Source organism: Seriola lalandi, unplaced genomic scaffold, assembly GCF_002814215.2.
Source record: "Seriola lalandi dorsalis isolate HSWRI2012SDOR001 ecotype SW California unplaced genomic scaffold, Sedor1 jcf7180002054517, whole genome shotgun sequence".
Classification (NCBI taxonomy): Eukaryota; Metazoa; Chordata; class Actinopteri; order Carangiformes; family Carangidae; genus Seriola; species Seriola lalandi.
This window is the reverse complement of record NW_019525070.1, coordinates 495,626-519,987: the sequence shown is the minus strand read 5'-3', so window position 1 is coordinate 519,987 and position 24,362 is coordinate 495,626. Positions and strand designations below refer to the sequence as shown.

At 40.7% G+C, this 24,362-nt stretch overlaps 5 protein-coding genes across 8 annotated transcripts; 2 read left to right on the top strand and 3 right to left on the bottom strand.

Moving 5' to 3' along the window:
- Positions 1-834: 834 nt before the first annotated feature.
- unga (uracil DNA glycosylase a) lies at positions 835-3,612 on the bottom strand. 2 transcript variants are annotated; one of them, XM_023413656.2, is made up of 7 exons: positions 3,386-3,612; positions 2,852-3,052; positions 2,675-2,770; positions 1,963-2,060; positions 1,728-1,816; positions 1,439-1,617; positions 835-1,336 (listed from the first exon to the last, which is right to left on the bottom strand). In XM_023413656.2, the coding sequence occupies exons 1-7, from the start codon at positions 3,482-3,484 to the stop codon at positions 1,196-1,198; spliced, it is 903 nt and encodes a 300-aa protein (XP_023269424.1). In that variant the 5' UTR covers positions 3,485-3,612; the 3' UTR covers positions 835-1,195. The 2 variants fall into 2 exon arrangements, with proteins under 2 accessions (XP_023269424.1, XP_023269423.1); XM_023413655.2 differs by lacking the exon at positions 3,386-3,612 and having other exon boundaries at positions 2,852-3,154.
- On the top strand, positions 2,966-5,916 carry alkbh2 (alkB homolog 2, alpha-ketoglutarate dependent dioxygenase). Of its 3 annotated transcripts, none has more exons than XM_023413659.2 (4): positions 2,966-3,090; positions 4,234-4,537; positions 4,636-4,834; positions 4,918-5,916. In XM_023413659.2, the coding sequence occupies exons 2-4, from the start codon at positions 4,258-4,260 to the stop codon at positions 5,225-5,227; spliced, it is 789 nt and encodes a 262-aa protein (XP_023269427.1). In that variant the 5' UTR covers positions 2,966-3,090; positions 4,234-4,257; the 3' UTR covers positions 5,228-5,916. The 3 variants fall into 3 exon arrangements, with proteins under 3 accessions (XP_023269427.1, XP_023269425.1, XP_023269428.1); XM_023413657.2 differs by lacking the exon at positions 2,966-3,090 and adding an exon at positions 3,152-3,291; XM_023413660.2 differs by lacking the exon at positions 2,966-3,090 and adding an exon at positions 3,653-3,740.
- A 234-nt stretch (positions 5,917-6,150) lies between these two features.
- On the bottom strand, positions 6,151-11,997 carry usp30 (ubiquitin specific peptidase 30). The gene is made up of 13 exons (XM_023413430.2): positions 11,844-11,997; positions 10,111-10,220; positions 9,846-10,019; positions 9,645-9,748; positions 9,432-9,530; positions 9,135-9,180; positions 8,955-9,049; positions 8,791-8,850; positions 8,589-8,675; positions 8,369-8,449; positions 8,019-8,241; positions 7,812-7,923; positions 6,151-7,513 (listed from the first exon to the last, which is right to left on the bottom strand). The coding sequence occupies exons 1-13, from the start codon at positions 11,957-11,959 to the stop codon at positions 7,261-7,263; spliced, it is 1,560 nt and encodes a 519-aa protein (XP_023269198.2). The 5' UTR covers positions 11,960-11,997; the 3' UTR covers positions 6,151-7,260.
- A 48-nt stretch (positions 11,998-12,045) lies between these two features.
- Positions 12,046-19,603, top strand: svopa (SV2 related protein a). The gene is made up of 16 exons (XM_023413596.2): positions 12,046-13,076; positions 14,282-14,439; positions 14,577-14,662; positions 14,766-14,864; positions 15,433-15,504; positions 15,706-15,830; positions 15,920-15,983; positions 16,176-16,301; positions 16,408-16,536; positions 16,657-16,730; positions 16,829-16,905; positions 17,438-17,542; positions 17,679-17,790; positions 17,887-17,968; positions 18,120-18,209; positions 18,301-19,603. The coding sequence occupies exons 1-16, from the start codon at positions 13,042-13,044 to the stop codon at positions 18,511-18,513; spliced, it is 1,647 nt and encodes a 548-aa protein (XP_023269364.1). The 5' UTR covers positions 12,046-13,041; the 3' UTR covers positions 18,514-19,603.
- LOC111660352 (D-amino-acid oxidase) lies at positions 19,382-24,253 on the bottom strand. The gene is made up of 11 exons (XM_023413598.2): positions 24,099-24,253; positions 23,487-23,682; positions 23,280-23,394; positions 22,826-22,902; positions 22,587-22,652; positions 21,951-22,005; positions 21,655-21,759; positions 21,469-21,551; positions 21,050-21,167; positions 20,618-20,716; positions 19,382-20,538 (listed from the first exon to the last, which is right to left on the bottom strand). The coding sequence occupies exons 2-11, from the start codon at positions 23,678-23,680 to the stop codon at positions 20,413-20,415; spliced, it is 1,038 nt and encodes a 345-aa protein (XP_023269366.1). The 5' UTR covers positions 23,681-23,682; positions 24,099-24,253; the 3' UTR covers positions 19,382-20,412.
- Positions 24,254-24,362: the final 109 nt, after the last annotated feature.

Genomic DNA, 24,362 nt, shown 5'->3' with positions numbered 1-24,362 from the left:
TAGAGGAAAGAATTCCCGTCTATTTTGGCAGATAAAAGTCCTGCACATTAAAGCTGACAGTTCTGTGAGGAGGATGCTGTTATACTCAAGAATGAGTAAGATAAAACTATTTTTTGTATAAAGGCTGTAGTGGAAAATGTTAGTGCAATAGTATTTGTCCTTGTCTTCTTACTGTAACAGGACTATCTAATCCATCATGTGTTCTCATGCAACCTCATTCAACCCTCTTTGTAGCTGATAAACTGTTCCAATCAGAGCTGAACTGTCTTTGACTGAGGTAAAGGAGTATTTCTGTCTGCATTCTTTCCCCCCACAGCGGCTTTTGACTGCAGGAGATCTTACAGCTACCTGCTTGTGCATCCTGAAACCAGCAGCTGCCAGCCAGAGGAGGATACTTCCACATCCTTATTTGCTGTTGAATAAAAACCAAAGACAGGCCTGAGTCTTAATCTTTTTAAAGATTTCCACAATAATGGCTTTCTGAGGTTATGCACTTATTGGTCTGCAACAAAGATTAAAAACTCAACAAGCAGAGAGGATGTTAAGAATTATGAGAAGCTAGATGGTTTTTGTTTCATGTTTAATTTTACTTCAACAGTACCTTTCCTCTTGACTTCTTTGCCTTATCTTTAACCTTGTGCTTTTATCACAGTTTATTTTATCTTTGCTGACACTGTTCGGTGTACTCAAATTCACAAAACTGATGACAAAATGAACCTGAAATTCTGTATTAGAGTGTGGACAGCACAGGCTGAATTATGGGTGCCTGAGGAAGTTAGTATATTTTACATTAGACCTTGCTGAGCAAATGTAGAGACAGTAAAATACCACATCCACCTTTAGGAACCACTTTTAATGGAACCAACATTTCAGTAAAAAAAAAAAGTTAAAAAAAAAACAAAACAAAACAAAAAAACCCAAAAAGGGCAAACTTTAATGTGAAAAATAAAAGGACCAATTGTGTACACAAACATATTTACAACAAAACTGACAAGTGCGGAAGATACAAATATGCACCTCAACAGTAAGGCTTTTCAGAAAATTCAGTGTATAGAACAAAATGCCAACATGAATTCTTTTACTACAAAAACTACTGCACATATTGCTGAGACAGGAAACTGAGAAAGCTTATAGGTGGGTTTTGGTCTGTAGTTAATTGTCACACACGGTAGAAAAGCTGATATGACATAACAACTTAAAGTGCCTTCCAGTCAATGGGAGACTTTCCAGATTTCTCTAGCAGCTCGTTGGCCTTTGAAAAATGCCTGCACCCAAAGAATCCACGATGAGCAGACAAGGGAGAGGGATGCACAGCCTGCAGCACATGGTGGCGTTTCTATAAACGGAGTGAGTGAACATTTAGATATGTGAACGCAATAAAAAGCTTCTGTAAAGTGTGAAAGTGTTTGCATGAAATAAAATGACAGTGCAAACCCACCCTGTTGATAGCAGCTCCTTTCTTCTGAGCATATGACCCCCACAGCATGAAGACGAGGCCCTCCAGGTTGTTGCTGAGCCACTGCACCACGGCATCAGTGAAGGTCTCCCAGCCTTTGTCTTTGTGCGAGTTGGCCTGGTGCGCTCGGACGGTCAACACAGCGTTGAGCAACAACACCCCTGATGAACGAGGTCACAGATGGAGAGGATGGCAGGTCTGTTAATGACCAACAGCTCTTTTGTTGTGTAACTGTGTGTAAACATTCAATAGACTGCTTTTTAAAAAGTACCTTGTTTGGCCCATTCAGTCAGATCTCCATGTCCAGGGTGCTGGAAGCCTTCAATATCTGACGCCAGTTCTTTATACATGTTCTCCAAACTGGAAATGAACAGAAGCAAGGCTGTGATAAATATGTCAACAGAATGATTCATGAGCACTATCTGATTTTTGAGTTTTTAAGAGAAATAACTAGGTCACAAACAAGAGTTGAAAAAGTTCAGAGAGAGACTGAAAAGGCTTTGAACCTGGGTGGAGGATGTACTGGTCTTTTGACACTGAAGCACAGGCCATGGGCTTGGTTAGGGCCATGATACGGATCCTGGCCAAGGATCACCACTTTGACCTGGAGGTAGAGACAGATCTTAAAGTGAGGCGACTGAGACAGTTCATACTACTCTCGTGAAAAAGTCAGCTAATGCACCAAAACCTATTTTATAAAGAAAGGTAATACCCACACAACAGACAATTCTGTGCCACTAAACCCTAAATTTGCTCATGGTAACTCAAATAAAAACAGAAAGAAGGTCGAAACATTTTTCCCAGTCCCAAGCAGCCACTGGTTTCTGTTCATTTGGCACACATTTAAAACTTGCTTGAGGACTATAATCCACCACAGAGAACATAAAAGTCTGCTTTAATTTTTTGTCAATATTGGTATGATGTATTTCAGTGGCCCGCCTTACTTAATAACAATAATGTGACTTTTACCATAAAGGCAGATTGTAATTTTATTTTTTTTTAAGGTTTCTGTTAATAAATTTTCACCTAACCATATAGAAATTGATATAAGCCCTGCAATTGGTATTTAGTGGTTATGATCTGATTGGTCTCCTGGCTGATCTCTTATTACTTCTGCTGTTGTTGTCACTGCCACATTTTGCAGGGCAAGGTGTGATACAGTGTTTGCAGCCTTGGAAGTTGTGTCATATGTCACATTGTCAGAGCTATTTCACTTACATCTCTGATGTCACACGTCTGTGTCCAGGTGAAGACATGTTCAGCAGGTGGGTACACAGTGTGGCGTTTCCTCTCTTCAGAAACAAAATTCATCAACTGTGACAGAAATATGAAGTTATTACAAAAGGTTCAAAACCATAAAGAGACACCACGTGCTGTGATGAATTGTCTTCTCACTTGTTTAAAATAAGCCTTCCCAAACTCTGCAGACAGCCCTTTCCTCCAGCTCTCCCCGAAACCTGGAGGTGTATGAGCGGAAGCGAGTTTCTCAAGCGCTGCTCTCTTGTTGCGGGCGATCTTGTCCAGCTGCTCCGGGGACAGAGGGTTAGGAGGAGGACCGGACGGCTTCGACTCCACCGCTGAGGGCTTCGGCTTCTTCTGCACAATTTTAGTGTATTGAGCAAAGTACAGAGCAGGTGAGAAGCGGGCAGCTAGAGGTGCAACAGGCGTCAGAAACCGTCCACAGTGGCGTGCAAACATTCTCGTGCAGTGGAAACTCGGAGAACCACTTTCAATAACAAGCAAAAACACAGTGGTGATTGTGAACGCAGCCTGGATTACGCTGCGCGTGTCGCGGGAAATGATAAATCCGTTTGAAATACTACTGCAAGTACACTGTAAGTGGAGTTTAAATTAAAATAACGTTGTGTTTTAACATTACAAGCTAAGCATGTTGTTAATGTTAGCTACATGAGGCAAAGGGGCACTCACCGGGTCTTTAGCATCCTCCTCGGTTTCATTTAACTCCTTAGAAATCCTTTTTTTCGAGACGGGCGAAAAAAAAGAATGAATAGTTTTCTGTCCAATCATTTTCTTGAAAAACACTTGAGCAGTAAGTTGCAGAAAAGTGATAAAATTCACCAAATACCTAATAAAAAAAGCAAACCAGTGGCGGGCTCCTCGGAAAACTAAAACTCCCCGACTGGGATAAAACTATTTGGCGCCAACACAAAGTGACGAAAGCAGAGTCATGATAATGAGCTGAGGGCTGTTCGAGACAAAGTGCTGCTGACTGTTCTCTACTGTTTGTGGTACGTACTGCACCTAGCATTCATCTGAGAGAAAGGTACAGTATACTTGGTGGTTTTTACAGCCATAGACGTATTATTGTCATTATTTCGAAGTCTTTGCTGGTGTTAACACAGTTTAGTAGAGACTGGTCGTTAAATTGAGGAGTCAATTGACAGAAATTAATCGTCATTTATTTTGGTAATCAAGTAATCGTTTGAGTATTTTTTCAAGAAAAAAGCTCATTTTTTTGTCACAGGATCTTAATTGTGAGAATCTGCTGCTTTTCTTTGTCTTATATGATAGTAAATTGAACATCTTTGTGTTTCGAACTCATCTTGAGCTCAAGGAAACTGATTTCACTAGTTTTCACTAGTCCCTAACATTTTATAAACAAAATAATTAAATGATTATTTAAAGGTCCTTAATTTAACTCAAAAAATAAAAATATTGGAAGAAATACAGTGCAGTAAACAAGTCCACTTCAGGAAAACCCACAAGATGCTTTTTTCACATGTTTTTTCTCCCTAAATATGTGTTACACCCCTCAGAGTGCAACAGAGGATAGGACTGCAATGGAAAGCTTCTTGATTCCGGGACAGAAGAAACGCTCCTGTACCAGTGATGCCATCACAAGAAGTCCAAGGAAGAAGATTAAACTGGAGAAAGATGAGAGGATGAAGGAAGAGAAGGATGAAGTAGATGAAGATTCAGCTTTAGCAGAGTTCTCTCTTCCTGTTCCCTGGCAAAAAATAAAGGCAGAGGGACTAGACTGTGATTATGCCTTACTCTTCGCCAAAGAAGAAGCAGACCAACTCTTTAAACAGTTGGAGAATGAGGTGGTGTACTCAACAGGTACAGCATCAACCCCTTTTAATTTTTAATTAATTTTTTTCAAAGTTATGACCAGAAGTTGCAGTGCTGCTGAGCAATTGTGGCTGTTTCTGTTCCAGGAGAAGAAGCAAAGGTCCAGGTGTTTGGAAAGGTGTACAGTATACCAAGAAAGCAGGCGACATACGGAGATGCAGGTCTAACCTACACTTATTCTGGGGTGACACGTTCAGCCTGCCCGTGGACTCCAACCTTGGAATCCATTCGAGATGCTGTCACAAAAACCACAGGACAGACGTTCAACTTTGTCTTGGTCAACAGGTGAGAAATTACCGAGTACAAGCTTGTAAAGGTCACAGCTTGATGAATCTCCCTGCTGAAAGTGTTCTTCGATCATGCACCAGGTACAAAGATGGGCAGGATCACATGGGTGAGCATCGTGATGATGAAAAGGAGCTAGATCCCCTCTGTCCCATCGCTTCTGTCTCTCTGGGAGCAGCACGAGACTTCATCTTCAGGCACAGAGACGCTCGGGGAAAACAGAGCTGCAGACAGATTGAACCTGTGAAACTGGAACTCGCTCATGGGAGCCTGCTCCTCATGAACCCACCGACCAACACTTTTTGGTACCACAGCCTTCCTGTGCGCAAGAAAGTCCTACTGCCTCGCATCAACCTCACTTTTAGACGCATCGTACTGGCCAGCAAGAAATGAGAGGTAGCCACGGCCAAGCATGGATTATCCACAGGGGTAAAAAGTCCCTGAGCACATGGACAAGAATCACAAATCTGAAATGTGTTTCTTAATGTAGCAGCTGGATCTGAGCGACTAAATGGCAGAACAGGGTGAAATAAGTGAGGACCAGCAACTCTAGAGAATGAATCCGTGGTTTAACATGAGATAGGCCCAAAGCTCTGACTGACTCAGCTCTAACTTTATCAGGTTATGTTCTGTATGGCAGCTCAGGTGAACAATAAAATAAACTATTATGAACAATTCGATCGTCTTGAAAAAAATTACAGGCTCTCAATGAGTGCAGATCATATAGGCTACATTGAGCCAGAATGCAATGTTGCATGTACTTTGATGGAGCAAAGAAGCAATGGGGCACTGAGTCCTGATTGCAGATGAGGCCTTTAACAGTGTTCATGTGTTGGAAGGAAAGACGTGTACTGTTGTAAAAATGTTACTTGTTTGAATTACAGCCAATGGATTATGTGATTAGCTGAACTGCAGCTTGATATTCGTCAGTCTCAGCTGTGGATTACTATAATTACTATTTAACTCGAGGTCAATTTAACCCCGTCTCAGGGTCTTTACAAGCCGATGGGGTTTGTAAACTCCATCTAAATAAACTTTGTCAGTCTCTGCCTTTGGGACCAAAGACCATTTATCCTTTTAAATGATGTATTTTATTTATTGTTTTTATTATTTATTGTTTATCTCTACAGAGAAAATCTTTGGTTTCTTCTGTGAGGACCTCATGCCTGGTCATCTTACAGAAAATTATTATATTTGGTAGAGATTCAGTGTTTTGGTTGTGAACGCCTCAGAAAAGTGGGTGTTGGATCTTAGTCATGTCTAAATCTAGCAAATAATCATCTTGCTTTAAAAAAATTCAACTCTAAAGTACACAATAGTTTTATATTTTTAATATCTGAAAACAACCACCTTAACAGATTGCACACAAATACACACAATCTCACATAAATATACATTAGTGCAAATCGCAAACATTAACGAGGGGATTTCCACCAGGCCATTTCTCAAAATGTGACTTTAGTTGGTTTGGTCAGAGTGAAATGGCAGTCATCAGTTACAGAGTTAAAAATATTCAGGATAACTTGCTCAAAAAACCTGCAGTCACACCCTGGCTTTGTTAACTGAGAGCACATCTTCACTAATCTGTCACCATGCCAAGCGGCTCTGAAGCATCTCTTCTACAATAAGAAGAGGTCTTATTGTATGTTCACATCAGTTGCAGCAGACGTGGTTCAACGTGTTAAAAATCTCTTCAAGACAACATGGCACTTTAACCTCAACTGTGCAGCTCTGCAAATCATGACAGTTTAAGGATTATTGGAAACATAGAAAAATATCAAATTCAATTGAAACATTATTTCCATCACAGTTAACGTACACTGCTGGGAATGATTAGGCAAATTAGATTAGATTAGACAACAGTGAACCAGAGTTAAGGAATTACCTATTTGACTTTTCATAATACGTAACAAGTAACATCTCCATGAAGTCCTAATCAGCTACTTCTGTTGAGCTGAGTCAACACCTCTGACAGGCTCAACAACAAAAACACTATAAACGTCACACATGAACAATGTATTGCAGAGTTGGAATCCACTACATTGTCATGTGTTCCTGTTTTTTTTTTGCCCTGTAGAAGCTAAAATGTTACATGACAGAAACTGTTAAACGTGTGAAAGATATCCGACTAAGAATCCTGCAGGTCCGTAATCTTTGGGATAAAGAGCGTCCTACTCTGAATCAGAGCAGCAGGCCAAGTGTCCACTCATGGAATTAAACATTATACAATGATCTTCAACATATTGCTGTGATCCATGATGCAAAATTAGCACTAAAATAACTCTAAGATGGCTTTCCCGTCTGGCCTCATTGTCACAAAGTCAGAATCCGCCTGATGGTATTCATGTTGTAACTTGCACATACAGCTGTGAGAGTTTGACTGGAAAGCCAGAAGTCCGTCCGGCTTTGAGGTCGTACGCTTCCGGTTACTCCTCTGAACGCAAAGGGAGGTTCAGTCTTCGGACTCTCTCGTAGAACAGCATGTAAGCGTTGGAAGACAGCACCTCGTGCAGGTTGGCTTTTCGCACCGAGTCATCCGAGACCCAGAGCCACTGGGAGCTGAAGGGTGAAGGGCTGCGAGGTGAGGAAGGGCTGCGGCGGTATGTGACGAAATGTCCTGAGTGCATGTCACCGTGATGAACCAGCACAGCTGTGAGCTGGAAAAGGTACTCTGTAGAACTGTAAGGAAAGACACTATGATCAAAAACATATACATATAGGTGTCAAATTAAAGAAAAAACAACACAACTTTCTAGTAAACATAACATAAACCAGCTGTGACAGCCATCCTGCTGTTTCAGGATGCGCCAGAACCAGTGTTGTGTGTTCTGTTAAAAAAAGATCAAATGAAGCCACGACGAACATTAAAAAAAGCCATCACTTTAACAGACAGGTGAAAGCCACAACATTGAATAACTTGATATGCATGAATTCCTTGTATTGTTGCACGGTCATAAACTGCTTTTGTTAAGTTTACCTGTAGTCATATGTGAGGCCGAGCTGTGTGTTCACAACAGGAGAGTGAAGAAATAAAGATGAACAGGTTCCATTAGAAAAAGGGTTGTTGTTGTTGTTGTGATGCTCTGCATCTGGAAAACAAAACCCAACAAATGTATGATGCATGACAAAAAAAAAATGCAACGTGAAGCAGCATGATATTACAGAGTTGACAAATCCAACATACCAGTGCCATTGGCAGTGGGCTTTTCAATGGCATCTTCTGAATTTTCTGCCTTCATGACCTTTGGAGCACACATGGTCCGCTGATTTCTCTGCGTGGAAACATTGTGTTTGTAGCGGTCCATTGATAGATACTCTGTGAACTGCACATGCTCCTGTCTTTTGATGGGGGTTCCTTCACTGGACCACGTCAGTCTTTGTAAATGGATGCAGAGACACTGGGGGAGCTAGAAGAGGGAGGAAAACATCATACACAGAAATGTTTGGTGAAAAGACAACACAGTACATAAAACGTTAGAAGTTTTGATCTACCTAACAATGTTATCATAAATCATAAATACAAATGACTGTTACCTTTCCCAGTTTAAGCTGTTTAACAAATGTTGTCCTCTGACTTTCCAGAACTTGCCCGTTCACTGTGGTCACTTGATGAAGCTGAGGAGAAATGATCCAAAACAGAAATTAAACAAAATCAACAAAATGTATCTTTTTAAAGAAACATATGGACAAATTACATTTTTGACAAATATGATTAGCAGAATTTGGCAAGACACTGTTACTGTAGTGAGCGTACCTTTGTGCAGTTTTCACACTCCACTTCTTTGATGGTTTCTGAGGAGATAAAATGCTGAAGACACTGATCAAGAGAGATAGGTCGACCCTGAGGACAAATACACATCAAATTACGGCAAACAGAACAACAAAGAGGCATATTAAGTAGTGATAGTACAACAACTTTTAACATGCATGCGTTCCTGATACTGTATTTTGCTTACCCACTGAGGTAAAGGTATGGACAGGGAGAGGCTCTCGAATGAGTCATACCGCACCGGACTCTATAAAAAAGTAAAGCAGTGGTATAAATCACCTCACAAGTCAAGTAACACAAATGAACTCCTTTTTCACTTCACTGGCTGGAAAAAAAACCCAAAAAACTCACTTGCTGTTCGCAGCGCTTGCATGACATGTTGCTCGTTAAACGACCATGAAAAGGATGCTGAAACTTCCAAGGGCTTGGTATTGGATGAAGAGGGGCTGCAAAACAAGAAATGAATACAGTTGGAATATATAATTTTTGTGGTTTGATAATCTATTCTACATAACTCCTTTGTATTCTTACCTCGACTTCTGCAGGTCATAGTTTTCTCATCTTGATCAGGGAGACTCTGGTATAAAATAAACACATATACAAAGAATAACTGGGAGTGCAGTACCAGATTTGTTATTTTTGCCACCTCTACATACAATACTGGCTATGGTTCACAAGCTGGGACAGACACGTGTGCTCTGGAGGGAAGTATTTAGACTATTTTAACCTAAACTCTGCCTCCTACACCTTTTTAAAATCTCATGCAACATGCAAGAGAGATTTTTGTGAAGTTTTAGGGACGATGCAAGTCAGGAGATGATAACTTGCCTCGAGGGACTGCATGTCAAACAAGTGAGTGACTTTAGGTTGACGATCCCGTTCCTCCTCCAGGGAAGATGTAAGGACATGAAAAAGTTCATGTGCATCCTAGATGGGATAAAGCAACACAAACAGACAACCGTTAAGACTTAAATAAAACACAGCACCATATATTATATATAGGAATATAGAAAAATGCCACTCAACAGCATGATGACCAACCTGCTCTTCAAACGAACTGATGTGCCACCGGTAAAGTCTGAGAACATCCAGGAGGCATCCAGCATCAAGTACATCCTCCTCCCCAGGCTCATCACTGGACAGAGCTGCCGGTGTACAAACAGCCTCCATGTCAAAAATACAAATGAACACTGGGTGTCTAATACGCTCTGGTGATGCATCTGACAGAATGATTTTATATACCTTTGAGAAGCTGTAGCAGCGTCATGGACAGTTGGTTGTCTTTGCATGACTGGATTGTAGGCGAACCTGAAAACTTATCCAGCCACCTGATGAAGGACGGACACGCTGCCAAACCCTGAAGCAAAGAGTTCAGGAAGCAGGTGTTGCCCAAGTTCAACAGACCAGGAACCATACCTGACAGAAAACACAAGTCATTGTTAGTTACTGCTTTATAACCAGTGCCGAACATACAATCTGTAGATTAAATTGTCATACCAGGTCTTACCTCTCTTTCTCTTCTTTCTCTCTGTAATTGGGCCCCACAAAACATATACTCCAGCAGCAATAGCAGCAGCTATACCACCAATAACGCCCCAGTTCTTAATCATTTTGTTTCTGAAAAGATCATATATAGGAGAGTCAGGGAGGCATGAGGGTAACAGGTAAATATCAAAACCAGACAATAATGATACTGACATGGGTATGGGTTTTTGTTTATTCACTAAACACTATATTTGATACAAAGTTGATTTTTGGCAGCAAAACCAACATGATATGTAATGAAAGTCAGTAGTGTCTCTTCCATACCCACTTCACACCTTCTCACCACACACAGAGGTGCTGATGAACACTATGGTCATTTTTGGGGCGATAGTTTGTAGTGATGCTGAACTGTATTGTGTTCTACTGAGATATACTGAGTGTATTTTGAATATTTGGTATACCCCCATTGATATAACTACAGTGGAAAAAATGTAAGATACACACCTAAATATAACACAATACAATCGAAGGGCACAAAAATACAGCCTCCAAAATGACGAGAGCTGAATAAACACACTTTTCAACAAAAACTGAACATTATAACTCTTGTATTAGACAGATTTAGATTTAGTCGGGTGTACCTGACAAACTGAGTGTATGTTGTGTTTATGTATTGTTATTTTTTTTATCCTGCGTAGTGTATTTCACTGCAACACCACTGTATCTCACACCAGATCATATTCTTCACACGTTTACAATCTAGCTATAAATTGTCATCATGATTGTCCATACAATAAATTTACTTTGTTGCTCTACACCTTACAAATTTTCCATCGTCTGTCCATCCTGGAAGAGAAAGGCCTCCAGTGTTGCTCTTCCTGAGGTTTCCTCCATTCTTTCCCCATAAAAAGGTTTTTTTTGTTTTTGTTTTTTTAAAGAGTTTTTCCCTTGCCACACAGAGCCTCCTGAGGCATATTTCTGATATTGGGCTTTATAAATAAAATTATTTGTTCAACTGATTTCATCAACAGTGGTAGTGTAGCACAGCCATCTTTTCCTGTGTGGACAGAGGGGGATGGTAAATGGTTTCGGACGCCTGTTTAGTTTTATAGGAAACCTATTTGGGTCAAAATCAGTATATTTTACATTCTATTTGTTCGGATTGAACTTGTCCTGCTCTTAAAGCACAGACCAAACAACGCGTAGCGTAATGCAAACTAAAGAATTAATTACATGATCCTCCACTGACCCGTGATCCAATTAGTTTATCTGCGTTAAAAAACAACAAAAAAAAAAAACTCGCACAACTCATCTACTCTGCTAGTGGTCCGTTTAGAAAACTTGAAATTGTTATTTAATGTTACGTAGCAACACAGAAGTTATACAATCTATCTAGTAACGACACAAACCCCCACACACAGCTTGTCGATGTGTTCCATGAACTAGCTCAAACCAACATTAGCATACAGCTTAGCTTACCGACAACACCGAGGTCAGGCTGCCCTCGCTGAACTATGTCGCCTCCATAAAGAAATATCCACGATGCTATCTAAAAACACAGTTGAAATATATCATTGCTATGTGTGTCCGTTTGCAGGTTTAGTAACAGTATCCTAATGTTAAACCTGACTCCGTATCTGTCTGCGCATGTTGCACTTTGGATCCAACGTACGGCGGCGCCGTGACTCGCGTCTCCCCGTGCCCCAGTGCACCTACTAAGCTTTGGTTGTTGTTTTGCCAGGTGGAAGGTTTTACCTGACTACGGGTCCGGTGCCAAGGAACTCCCCAACAAGCTTATCAGAGGTCTCGGGTCTGTACCGCAACATCCTGCTTTCATTGCGGAACTCTCCTCTGTGTACTGAGTGTTTCATGACGGACTCACGGAAGAGCGCGCGGATGTGGTCACAGTATACACTCCGGTGAGCAAAGTGTTTGTTGCGCACATTTCTGCAGTTAAGAGAAACATCTGCAACTGCAAACTTCTCATGCTAATAAAAGAAAAAGTTAAAATCACATCTGTTTTTGCTCTGAATGGCGGGAAGTTTTGCGAGATAGTTTCTAGATTTATAAACAGTATTTGTACTGATTTCTACCAGAATGCCCTGTTTGAAATTTACAAAAAATTACAAATAAATAATAAAAAACCCCACTAACATTATTACTAAAAGATCTAAAGCAGATTTTTTTTTTTTTTGTGGTCCTACTTCATAGACTTGTAGCAGGCGAAGAAACAGTAACCCCAAAAAATTCAAATACTTCAAATATACGATATCAAACGCACTGTACATTTTGGTTCACAGTTACTTAATTCTCATCAAAATTAAACCTTATACACCATGTTTGGTCTGGCATCTTATTCTTGTTTATTTGTAATGTATTTAATATTTTGTATGTATCTAGGCTTCTTTTATTCTATTTCAATTGATTTTTGTATAAAATCGTTTTTAAATGTAGTTTTAATACATTTCTTCACCTTAAATAATGCACTTTGAACTGCTTCTGTGTTTGAAATGTACTACACAAGTTCCCATACGGTTTAATAGGCTTTCTTTGGTCAATAATTCCAAATCTGATTTATCATCTCAAATCTGATTATGGACAACATACATTTCACCAACGGGACTGGATTGGGGGTGTGAATAGATATAATGCTACAGTCAAATTAAAGTGTCAGATTATCTGGGCTCACCCACTGTATTATGTCCCATCACTGTGTGAGTGTTGACAGGCCATGTGTGGACCACAGCGGTCCTGCAGTCTCAGGTCCTCCAGAGCTCATCTTATCCTGACTCTACTTCTCCGTGTCTCGTGCTTTGACTCGCGCACGGTGGCTTCTCATTGGCTGTCAGCTGACGCCGGAGCAGGTCGCTCTCCTCGGTGCTGAAATCGCTGCTCGTCGTGATAATGTGAACGGCGATGAGGCCAAACGGAGCGTCGGCCAATAGACACCAAAATGGACGATGATCTGTTCCAACTGAGACAGCTGCCGTGAGTAAACCACAATCTGCATATCATCGCCTTTCACCGTTGTTTGGTCCATTTTCAACCGTGACAGCACGTTTGTCCGACGCGTCGCCCTCTGACAGCCTTGCATCGTGTTTGTTTGATTAGCTCGCTGGAGCACAAACAGCCTTACATGCCTCAAAAGCAGCAGTCATTTCATAACAATATTTATCCAACTGTTTTACCGAGGTATGTTCCTAGATTAAAGATTACATTTATGAATAAATAAATAAAAACAACCTCGCTTGTCCAGGCACCGCTGGTGGTGCACTTTGTTTACAGTCGTAGCATTTCCCTAAGAAGACTATTCTGGTTTTATTTAGTAACAGGAAGCAGCTCTATTGTGATTTCTGGCTGATAAGTTGTCCATCTTAACTTATAATTATGTTTGCTGTCATGACTCAGTACCTAATGTGATTTATTTCAGCCCTAAGATCAAGGTTGGCCCATACGGGTCCAGCTTGCCCGTCATGGGGAATATGTCTCTAAGATATATTAAAATGACGATATATAGTCTTCCTGAAGAATCACATAATGACAAATGTATTTTAGAAAGTAAATAGTTTATCAAGCAGTATGAAATCTATTCCAATGAATAAAAGACAAGAAAGGAAATGCATGGCTATATTTTCAAGGGTTTGCTACAGTATTGCTCCACAATTAGCCTACATATTCACTTACATGCATTTCTTTACAATTACAGTGATTTATAGGAAAAGACAGACATTCGTTGACATCTCACAGACTGGTCTGAAGCACTGATATTTTCCATTGCAAGTAGACAATGTTATGTAATTACAGTGATTAAGACATCACTGGTACTCTCCAAGTTCTCTTATAGTGTTTATCCTTGATGAACTATCCATTATCTACATGTGTGAGAAGATTATACCTTCCATCTGTAAAGAACATGTATAACTCTGGGTATTTAGCTTTTATAAGCCTGCCAAGCAGTAAAGTAGAGTGTGCAGAGATGTCAGTTGACTTGACATGGTTCGCCCATAGGATGATATTACCACCCATTCACAAAATCACAGCCAGAAAAAGCTCATATCACCTAGGCAACAGCCTCCGACTCTCATTTGTACTCAGCTTTGCCCTGGCACTAGTCTTCTGTAACTCCTCTGGACAGCCATGTTGCAGATGTGTTAATCCTCCTGGGTTTTAACATTTTTTTATTTTTTTTGTAGTGTTGTCCGCTTCCGTCGCACAGGTGAGAGCACACGCTCTGAGGATGATGGTGAGAATAGAGAACAGGTTGTCAGGATTGCAGAACAGACTGATCTGGAGTCTGAGGCACTTGCAGAAGGAGCTCCAGTACCTCGGGAGTTTGCCAATCCAACTGATGGTACAGTATGGCAGCAGGGCTCCATTTTTCTCAGACAACCTTTTTGAATCCTTGTTACTACATTTCCCTATTAGGCTCATACTCAAGTAATATCTTGCATATGGCCCTCAAGATTGCTGCATCTCTCATACCTTCAGACACATTCATGGTAGAAGATGCCGTGGAGGCCATAGGCTTTGGGACATTTCAGTGGAAACTCTCCATCCTCACTGGTCTGTCCTGGGTGAGAACTGCTCTTTAATTTAAAAACAAATACACCTTTCAAGAAACTGCATCTACTGGAATACTGATTTATTGTGTATTTCTGTTTTTTTTTGTTTGCTCAGATGGCTGATGCCATGGAGATGATGATCCTCAGCATCTTAGCCCCACAGCTCCACTGTGAATGGAGACTGCCCAGCCTCGAGGTGGCACTGCTTACATCGGTAATGGCTCTCTAATGTCCGTAAAGTGCTCTTGCTTGCAGTGCCACATGACTGTCCTGATAGTTATTGATTCAGTACTTAGGGATTGTTTTGAAATAAGAGCTTGTATTGAACAGTGTCAACCACATGGAAGACAGTGGAGCCCATAATGGTTTTTAATGTCATTAGACATGTGTTGCAATATTTAGATCTGAATGTCTATCAAAGCCATTTTTGCTTTTCTGGGTATAATATAAAACAACATGCAAACAGGGGGGGATACACCAGATTTTACTAAAGGTATTTACATTGAAAAGTGCAGATTTCTAATGAAGTCACTTAATAAGATATGATTAAGACAGTTAATGCCACACTCAGTGTTCACGAGAAGATATTCAAATGAAAATTTTCACATTCAGTGACTTCTAGTGGCTCGCACCAAGACAAAAATCTACAGTACTGTTTGCAGTATGAAAATATGCATGACAGGTTGTTGTTATATGTTGTTATTATATCAGCTATGTGAGCTGCTGCGACATGCTCAATCCCATGAATCTGCTTTGTGTTTTTTCTTTTGTCACTGACGTAGGCCGTGTTTATTGGGATGATGATCAGCTCCTCTCTTTGGGGAAACATATCTGACAAATATGGCAGAAAGACAGTAAGTTGTAATAACGCTTATGTTTCACATGGAGTTGATTTCTGATTCCTGTAACTTTATCTTGGGTTTCTAGGTGTTTGAAGTTTAGCTGTTGTGTTTCTGAAAGAAAGAAAGTGTTTGACATCAGACACCTCAAGAGCCGCATCAGATCACCATGATTTATTTAGCAGCCTCTTATGTTTTCATTGTATGCACACACAGGGTCTGAAGATGAGTGTGTTGTGGACTATGTTCTACGGTGTGATGAGTGCATTTGCGCCAATTTATGGGTGGATCCTTGTCCTCCGTGCGCTGGTGGGCTTTGGCATTGGAGGAGCCCCACAGTCGTGAGTAACCCTTATTTATGTCTCTGAAAACAACGCTGTAATTAATGATTTGAGTTTGGATTAACAGTGAAATGTCCTTCCTTATAAAGGGTGACACTGTATGCTGAATTTCTGCCTATGAAGTCTAGAGCCACGTGCATCCTGCTGATTGAGGTATGGACCACGGTGTACGACTAATCCATCAGCTGCCTAGCCAGAGCGTTAATGGCATCCAGAAATGAAAACGCATGCAACCGTAACTGACACAGCACTGAAATGCTCTGTTTTACTAGCAGGATTTTATATGATGTTGACACTAAATCTCTTTTTCTTTTACAAGTTGCGTTCACTGCTGTTGCTTTGCAGATATTTTGGGCACTGGGCACTGTGTTTGAGGTCCTCTTAGCGATCCTGGTGATGCCCACTCTGGGCTGGCGCTGGCTGCTCGGCCTTTCTACCATTCCTCTCTTCATATTTGCCATCCTGTGTTTCGTGAGTGTGATCTTATAAGTCTCAAAATGTTCTACAATATGTAAAGATAACAAGTTACGGCTTTATCAACTGACATGCCTGTTTTTTTTGGGGTGTATGTCTGCAGTGGCTACCAGAGAGCGCCCGATATGACGTGCTGACAGGGAACCAGGAAAAAGCTCTGGCCACGCTGAAGCGCATTGCCACAGAGAACGGAGCACCCATGCCACTGGGAAAACTAATTGCTGCCAGACAGGTGGAGTCTCTTTCAGCAGAACACAAATTCTCTGACTGTAATTCACACATCATTCATGTATGACCAACTATTATTTTGTAATCTGTGCATTCAGTTCTGTATGTCTCCTCTTTTAATTAGGAGGATCGTGGGAAGATTCGTGACTTATTTTCATCCCACTTTCGCTGGACAACAGTTCTGCTGTGGTTTATTTGGTAAACGGAGTGAATGAACATGCCACAAAGTCGTATCCTCAGTCACTGCTCGCTCTGTTCTATTTGAAATTTCTCATCCCATGTCTGTGTCTTCTCAGGTTTGCAAATGCTTTCTCCTACTATGGACTGGTGCTCCTGACCACGGAGCTGTTTCAGGAGGGAGGCGCATGTGGAGGTGAGTCAGTGCTCCTCAAACAGGCCTACACACACTCAGACACACACACACACACACACACACACACACACACACATATACACACACACACACACAAACACACACACACATATACACACATTTTAATTTGGCACACTGATGAAAGAGACATGGTAGTTTAGTGACTTGTGTGAGTAATATCTACTCCTAGTTAAACTGAATTCGAGATAAATAAACAGAAAAAATAAATCATGCTTCTCAAGGTCAGTGAAAACAGAGCACTGCAGGCGTTAGAACATGTCATAACAAGGTGTAACTGATAACACTAACAATAGCTTACAGAGACAGTTAACTGAGCCATCCATAATGTTGTCAGTTCCACCTGTGCTTTAGATAATATGACAAATTGAATGTATGCTGTGAAAAAGATTGAATGCCTTTCTTGTGTATATAGGTCGTGTTATACAGCTTTGTTTTTTCAAAAAGCACCACAATGGACTGAGTCAGTGTTGGGTGTATACCGTCCCGTTTGTTGTTTTATACCTCCCTCTAGTGTCCAAAGGAAATAAGATGGAGCTCCGATGCAGCTTGGAGTGTAAATATCTGAACTCTGACGACTACAAAGACCTACTGTGGACGACGTTATCTGAATTCCCAGGTACATGTTACTGAATTCTCTTCAGGTGAAGGTAAAGGTGCACTCATGTATTACTGTTTTGTAATGTCATTCTTATTGCATTAGGAGGAAATGGTTATCATTATACTGTGTAACCGATACCATTCATGCTGCGTAGGGCTGCTGGTGACACTGTGGGCTATTGATCGACTGGGAAGGAGGAAGACCATGGCGTTGTGTTTCCTCGTCTTCTCTCTGTGCATCATTCCACTCTATGGTTGTGTTGGGAGGTAAGGAGGACCATAGCTAGACTTCAAAAACTTGTTTTTATGAATTGTGGCTCCTGTGTTTATCCACTCTAACTGGCATTGGTTTCTCTCTTGCAGAGCGTCCATGACAGTGTTAATATTCATTGCCAGAGCCTTTATTGCAGGAGGGTTCCAGGCTGCCTATGTGTACACTCCCGAGGTTAGATACTCAAAGCAGAGTAAAGTTTTTTTGCGTGTATTGTGTGAAGTGCAAACAGTTATTAGTACAGCTCAGATCAAATGAATAGCTGAGTAAAAAGAGGCAGGATCTGAGCGAGGCAACCTCCTCAGTATCTTCTGAAACTCTGCAGGTGTACCCAACAGCGACCAGGGCTTTAGGTCTGGGAACAAGCAGCGGGATGGCCAGAGTTGGTGCCCTCATTACCCCTTTTGTTGCACAGGTAAGAGCCAGCTGTCATTTTTCTAATTTAAATATAGCACAAAATGAGAAAGAGTAAAAATAATTGTTTATCCCTGTGCTTCATCCTGCAGGTGATGTTGGAGTCCTCTGTTTACCTGGCTCTCTCGGTCTACTGCTGCTGCTGCCTCCTAGCTGCCGTCGCCTCCTGTGCACTGCCAATTGAGACAACAGGCCGGGGCCTGCAGGAGTCCAGCCAACGTGAGTGGGGCCAGGAGATGATGGGCCGAGCCTCCTCCCACAGCTCAGGAGGACTCCCTAATTCCAGCTCCGGCTCCCAAGGCTGAGGACTCGCCGGCTGGAGTACAACTGAGAAGTGACCGCAGTGGAGAAAGGAGGCAATGAGAAGCGAGAAAGCCAAACCAGCTTTCCGTGTCCATCTCCAGTCCCACTCTATGACTCTTCAGTTTAGGCACCACAGTGGCTTCAGAGAGCCAGGCAGCACAATGTTTTGACATGTCACTGTATTTATAGTCTTCAACCACCATTGCTGTCACAATTTTGCCACTGTAAAACTGCACACGGGGCGATGGGAAAGACCAAATGACCTGCACGAGTGCAAGAGCAAATGGTGGACACAATGTGAAACCTTCTTGAACAAGTGAGAATTCAAATACTTAAAGCAAAGTATTTGAATCCTGCTTTTCTAATGCAAGAGAAGCTAAGGGGAATAGAGAGGGTGAAAGTGTTAAGAGTTAGCTTCAAACCACTATCTTCTTTTCAAAGAGCCTTAAAACTACCTATTCAGTTTGTGGTTGAGAGACCTGCTCTCAACCCAATGAAAAAGCTGCTTCCATTAGCATACATAGATAAGAAAGATCATTATCTTGTGAACACAAATTGCCTGTAAAAAATACACTAATTACAAACTCAGCTTTACAAAAAGTACATGGCTGGAACAACTCCACATCATCAAATCAACAGACCATTCGATTAAATAAAGCTTGGAGTTGCTTCATTTGAGATTCACTTGGGTCTAGGCAGTGAAAAGACATACTGTACAGTCACCAACTTTCTTAAAGTCAGTGATAACTATGTTCTTTTTTCTTGTGTCAGTATTATTTCACATTTTACCATGGATGATATTTGTTTTCTGCTAAAGAAATGAGGAATAGGGAGTTATTACTCTAATAATAACAAAAATACCGCCTCGTGTCTGGATCATTATGTCGCTGTTTATTTACAACAAGGTGACAAATCTGCCAAAGTCTTCATCAGAGCATAATGACATCGCACACTCGGCAATATTTCATAATTATGACACAAATAGAACAAGTCCACGGATTCTGGACTGCATTTGAAGACAACATTGTGTAAGTTAACATTGAAGTAGGGAATTTAAATCTGAATATTTTCATCATTCAAAGCTGATTCAGCCCTAGTTAGCAAAAAAATTACATGATTTTAAAAAATTACATGAGTATATGAGTCTATGGTGTTGTATGGTATTATGATTTATAAACCGTGCTGCGTCTCTTACTCTACTCTGAGACTGTGCACACATGGACCTACACCTAAATATACAACCAGTTAGAAGGATGTTACTTTCTGTCTTTATGTAAATAATGTATCAATACCTGGTTTAGTTGTTGTCTTTGCTTTTGTTTGTAACAAAGGTGATGTGGAGACAGACTATGAGTGACACACTGAGCAAAGTTTTGTTTAAAAAAAAAAAAAAAAAAATCAGATCAACTCGCACAGGTCCAGCAAGCTGACTCTTAGCTGCCAGTGTTTGAGAGATAGTGCTACATTAAGTGTCTGTGTGCACAGATTCTTGTAAATGCACTGGATGTAAATGTGTATGATACTATAGTAAATAATGTTTCAAAAAGACCAGTGGATTCATGTTGTTATTTATTACTAAAGAAAAAATCTAATAATCACTATCAGTAGATTTGTCTACTTTTTCATTTTCAAAGATATGTACACATTATGTCCTTTTTTATATGACCCAAACCTCCTTCGGATTTAAGCCTTATCTTAAGTAATAATAAACGGAGACAACAACATTTGTCAACAATGTCCCCCTTTCATGTTACATATACATTAACTAATTTTAAAGGGATGTAATGAACCCAATGGTAAAGGATGGTGTAGACAAAAGTAGTTTGTGCATCCCTGAATACAAGGCACTGATGTGAAAATTTGAGAAAGGAAAGCACCATTCATTACTCCAGGACACAAATTTACAAGCGAGCTCTTGGACCGTTGCCTTTTTGTTCTACGATCTGACCGAAGAGCCTCGCTGCCTCCTGGGCGCAGCCTCTGTGAATGGTGAGCCCGAAACCTCCATGGCCGTAGTTATGTATCACCTGAATGGGGGTCACAATGTTTTAGAAGTTCATACAATAACATTCATATGTAGAGTCCTGATTAACAGTTATGGTTTACCTCTATTGTAGTTGCACCGGAATGTATGGTCTCCCTCTCCAGTCGGACTTTGCTCCGAACAGGTCTGAGGCCGGACCAGTCCTCCACTATCCTGGCATGCTGAGGTTAGACAACAACATGACATAAGCTGTCCCACCTTTGAACCTTGAAAATGTGTCCAAATATTAAGAAAAATGTTGCAAATGTTGAATTATTCTTGTATTGCATGTTACAGTATTTTTACGTAACTCACTTAAAACCAAAGTTTTCTCTGTCAGAGACAAATTGTTCCTTATTACAAACATGTTTTACAGAATGACTATTCTAAATATATCAAAATAAAATGTTAAATATTTAGGACTACTGAAGACTCGCTGTAAATTATTTATCACTGTTGAGACATTAAGTCTTTTTATCGCCTCTTTGACAAACAACATTTTGGTATCAACTAACCTTGAGACTGGGCTCGAGCTGGCAGGCGCCTTCCCAGATTTTCTTATGGTCAGTGGAGTTGTTCTGTTCACTCCAGTTTCCTATCTGGAAAACTCCACCGACTGTCACAAGACGACTCCTGCAGACACACGTGTTCTTTTCAGTCACGATAACAGATGTGGTTTTCTGACTACACTATGCTACAATCTCAAATCAACCCCCAAAATAACAGAGCTGTGACAGCAGGCATCACCATGCTGTAACCACTGCAACTACTGAATATTTTTTTTTAAACATACCTCAAATGGAAAAATTCAATTGGAGCAATATTTAGAACTGCATTACGCATTATGTGTATTATGTGCAAGACTCTGTACAGAGACATGTCTGTGTGCATCTGCAGTTCACTGTTTACAAGTGTGTTGTGTCACTACCGCTACCCTGGAATGATGTATGGTGAATTGTAGACTCCTGTTGTAAAGTTGTGGGTAAGAATCCAATGCTTCAACCATGGAGCATCCACCTGAAACACAGAGGAGCAACAGGGTTCACAACCGCTACTTCCACTCTGCCTTTATAGTTGGTTATAAAAAACAATAATTAAACACTTTGTTGTTCACTCTCACCTTCACTATCTGGCCGCGACCTGGTTTCAGGTCCGGATCCGGCTGGAGCTCTCCTGATCTCATCCCAGTACAGTTTATGATCACGTCTGCCCCAGTTTCTGCCAGCTAAAAACAGGCATGCAAGATAAGAGATAACAAATATGATGAGAGATAACATTTTGTGAGTCTTTTGAGCATTTTGTAGTAAATATTGTAAGATTAGTGGCTATAACCAGTATTCCTAAAAAAACAAAAAAAACAACAAAAAAAAACCTATATTAAAAATGCAACTATAATATTGAAAAGCCCTCACTAACCTCCTTGAAGGACTCTATTTTCCTGTGGTAAAATTTCACCCCCCTTTTTTGCAACCTGGAAATAACAGAAAACCAGATGTGTATTAGGAGGTCTGGAATACCACTGCAGAAAAATAAACTTTTGACTTAAGAACCAGTTCTCCTAGACATCACAGGACATCAGTTAGGTGGATCTAGCAGCTGTCATCCAGCAGCTGTCCAAATCTGCCTTTTTAACATATAACACTGCACAATGCATGGTGGTAGTTAGCTCTCTGTAGTTAGTGACCACTAATTGTGCACTTCTTTTTACTACTTTTACTCCACTAAATAGGGTATATACTGTATATATCAGTCAGCATTACAAAATGATAAACACAGTATGTAGTTCATACAATTTTAGACAGACAAGCTAAACCAAGTCCATGTGTTGAAAATGTAAGATAAGATAAAACTTTATTTATCTCTGAGCAAGTGACGTGAATACTATATGTACATAACAGCAATCAGGAGCTTTCTTTCAAGTTTTTTATTGGGTAATAAATGTTGCACACAGGTGCCACACTAAGATGAACTGAGTTCAACTCAGGACTTGTTAAGTTCTGGTTAAAAAATGCTGATATAACAAGTCACTTAAGAAATAAGATAAGCACTCACCAGTCCATCAGCCAAGGTAAGTATGTTTTACCTTCCACCATGAGAGCAGTATTGAACCACCCATAACTGGAGATATCAGAAGAGACAAATATGTTACAGTCACACAGTATACACAGTAAAATACGCTTCATATGTGGATGTCTGTGGCTGCGTCTTACAAATCGATCTGGGAATATAATGTTTAATATGAAACCGATAAACTAACTAACTACTTTGATGCAGTTTCAGCTAGAACCTACTTGTATCCAGGAAACATCTGCAGCTCTCGTTCTGTGAGCTGTCTGAAGCCCAGGACAATGTCTTTAAATGAGGGATCCTGCAATGAAAAACAAGTCACTTACTATGATACCACACAGGATACAGAATCCCAATTAACCCCTGAGTCTGAGTGAAAAGTCCACCCTTAGCGAGGCCTCTCTGTTGATGTTTTCCAACCACTGCAGGCCACCATTCTTTGCGCAGATGAACAAAGCTCTAGTTACGGTGCTGCTGAATACTAATGGACTGTGTTTATGGTAGATATTGCACCGGTAGGTGATAGATTTATTAATAGTTATTTTTGATTAAATTGTAACTGCAGCTACATTTTTCCTTGCATATGACCTTTGTTCTAAGCTGTAAAAGGATCCTGGTCTTGTCTTATCTTTGAGGTCAAATTTACTGTGCATTCTCCAAGGACCAAGTGCTACTCACTGGGACTGGTTCAGTGCAGAGGTTGTAGCCAGACTGAAGGAATATACCCATATTTACAGACTCTGGTGAACTGAGGTGGTTCAGCAAGTAGTCAAATGTCTCTTTATTCCATTTTCTGAGGGTGAGCACAAATACAGTATTAAAGTAGTGGTTACTTTTTGTATATGAAGAAGAGAATCAAGAGACAGATAAAGAAAATGTACTTACGTCTCCTGGACGTTGCCCTTATCATACAGGTAGGGCTGCCAGAAGCCAGCAGCTCCATCACTTGTGGTCAGCGGAGTGAAGCGGTCTGCATACACCTCAATGGTCAGTGGACAGACAAATGAGTGATACTGCTCATAGATGCTCTGAGCTGTTGACAGACCAATGACTCCAGCTCCAATCACTGCTACCCGCATATCTGAATTAACACAAGACACACAACACATTTAGGCCTGAGACTTATTCACCCATTATGACATCCTATGTGTCAACTGACCAACATTTTCTTTGAGGACATGACAATCTTGCTCGTTGCTGTATTGTATTGTATTCTGATGCACCAGATTGGATATGATTAGACAAACTATCTCAGACATATTGCAGGGTTCCCTGAATCATGCACTGCAACTTTGCATTACATCCGCGATCTGTGCAGTTTATAATGGGAGAGTATATTATGTAACACAGCGGACAACATGTCGGACAAAAATGCACCTTGGTTTAGCGAAGCCGCATTTTAGAGCAAATTGTTGACCATAAAAACTTGAGACCTAAGTAAGTACAGCATTGATAAAACTGATCAATCTGTAAATGTCCGAATAAGTTTGTCTTTACCTTCAGATTAGTCTGCAGTTGCTACTACAGGAGCTGTTGAAGTCTGTCACAACTCGCACCCACTTACTCACTGGTCCACAGGCGAGAGGGCGGAGACAGCAGCGACCCGGCACATGGTCAGCTCTATCAAGTTGAAAGTGTATTAATGTGTGTGTGTGTGTGTGTGTGTGTGTGTGTGTGTGTGTGCGCGCGCGCGCGCGCGCGCGCGCATGTGTGCAGGAAGTCAATCCAATCTAGTGTTACAATGCTGACACACATCAACTT

Excerpts from the sequence above, each read along its gene's own strand:
- unga (XM_023413655.2), bottom strand. The coding sequence starts at position 3,154 with ATGTTTGCACGCCACTGTGGACGGTTTCTGACGCCTGTTGCACCTCTA. Across the intron at positions 1,618-1,727 it reads GACTGAATGGGCCAAACAAG|GGGTGTTGTTGCTCAACGCT; the intron begins GTACTTTTTAAA and ends CTCGTTCATCAG. Across the intron at positions 1,337-1,438 it reads AAGGAGCTGCTATCAACAGG|AAACGCCACCATGTGCTGCA; the intron begins GTGGGTTTGCAC and ends CTCCGTTTATAG.
- alkbh2 (XM_023413659.2), top strand. The coding sequence starts at position 4,258 with ATGGAAAGCTTCTTGATTCCGGGACAGAAGAAACGCTCCTGTACCAGT. Across the intron at positions 4,538-4,635 it reads TGAGGTGGTGTACTCAACAG|GAGAAGAAGCAAAGGTCCAG; the intron begins GTACAGCATCAA and ends TTTCTGTTCCAG. Across the intron at positions 4,835-4,917 it reads AACTTTGTCTTGGTCAACAG|GTACAAAGATGGGCAGGATC; the intron begins GTGAGAAATTAC and ends ATCATGCACCAG.
- usp30 (XM_023413430.2), bottom strand. The coding sequence starts at position 11,959 with ATGAAACACTCAGTACACAGAGGAGAGTTCCGCAATGAAAGCAGGATG. Across the intron at positions 8,450-8,588 it reads AGTGTGAAAACTGCACAAAG|CTTCATCAAGTGACCACAGT; the intron begins GTACGCTCACTA and ends ATTTCTCCTCAG. Across the intron at positions 7,514-7,811 it reads GGCCTCACATATGACTACAG|TTCTACAGAGTACCTTTTCC; the intron begins GTAAACTTAACA and ends CTTTCCTTACAG.
- svopa (XM_023413596.2), top strand. The coding sequence starts at position 13,042 with ATGGACGATGATCTGTTCCAACTGAGACAGCTGCC. Across the intron at positions 14,865-15,432 it reads AGGTGGCACTGCTTACATCG|GCCGTGTTTATTGGGATGAT; the intron begins GTAATGGCTCTC and ends TCACTGACGTAG. Across the intron at positions 15,831-15,919 it reads ATTGGAGGAGCCCCACAGTC|GGTGACACTGTATGCTGAAT; the intron begins GTGAGTAACCCT and ends TTCCTTATAAAG.
- LOC111660352 (XM_023413598.2), bottom strand. The coding sequence starts at position 23,680 with ATGCGGGTAGCAGTGATTGGAGCTGGAGTCATTGGTCTGTCAACAGCT. Across the intron at positions 23,395-23,486 it reads AAGGGCAACGTCCAGGAGAC|AAAATGGAATAAAGAGACAT; the intron begins GTAAGTACATTT and ends GCTCACCCTCAG. Across the intron at positions 22,903-23,279 it reads TCTGCACTGAACCAGTCCCA|GATCCCTCATTTAAAGACAT; the intron begins GTGAGTAGCACT and ends TTTTCATTGCAG.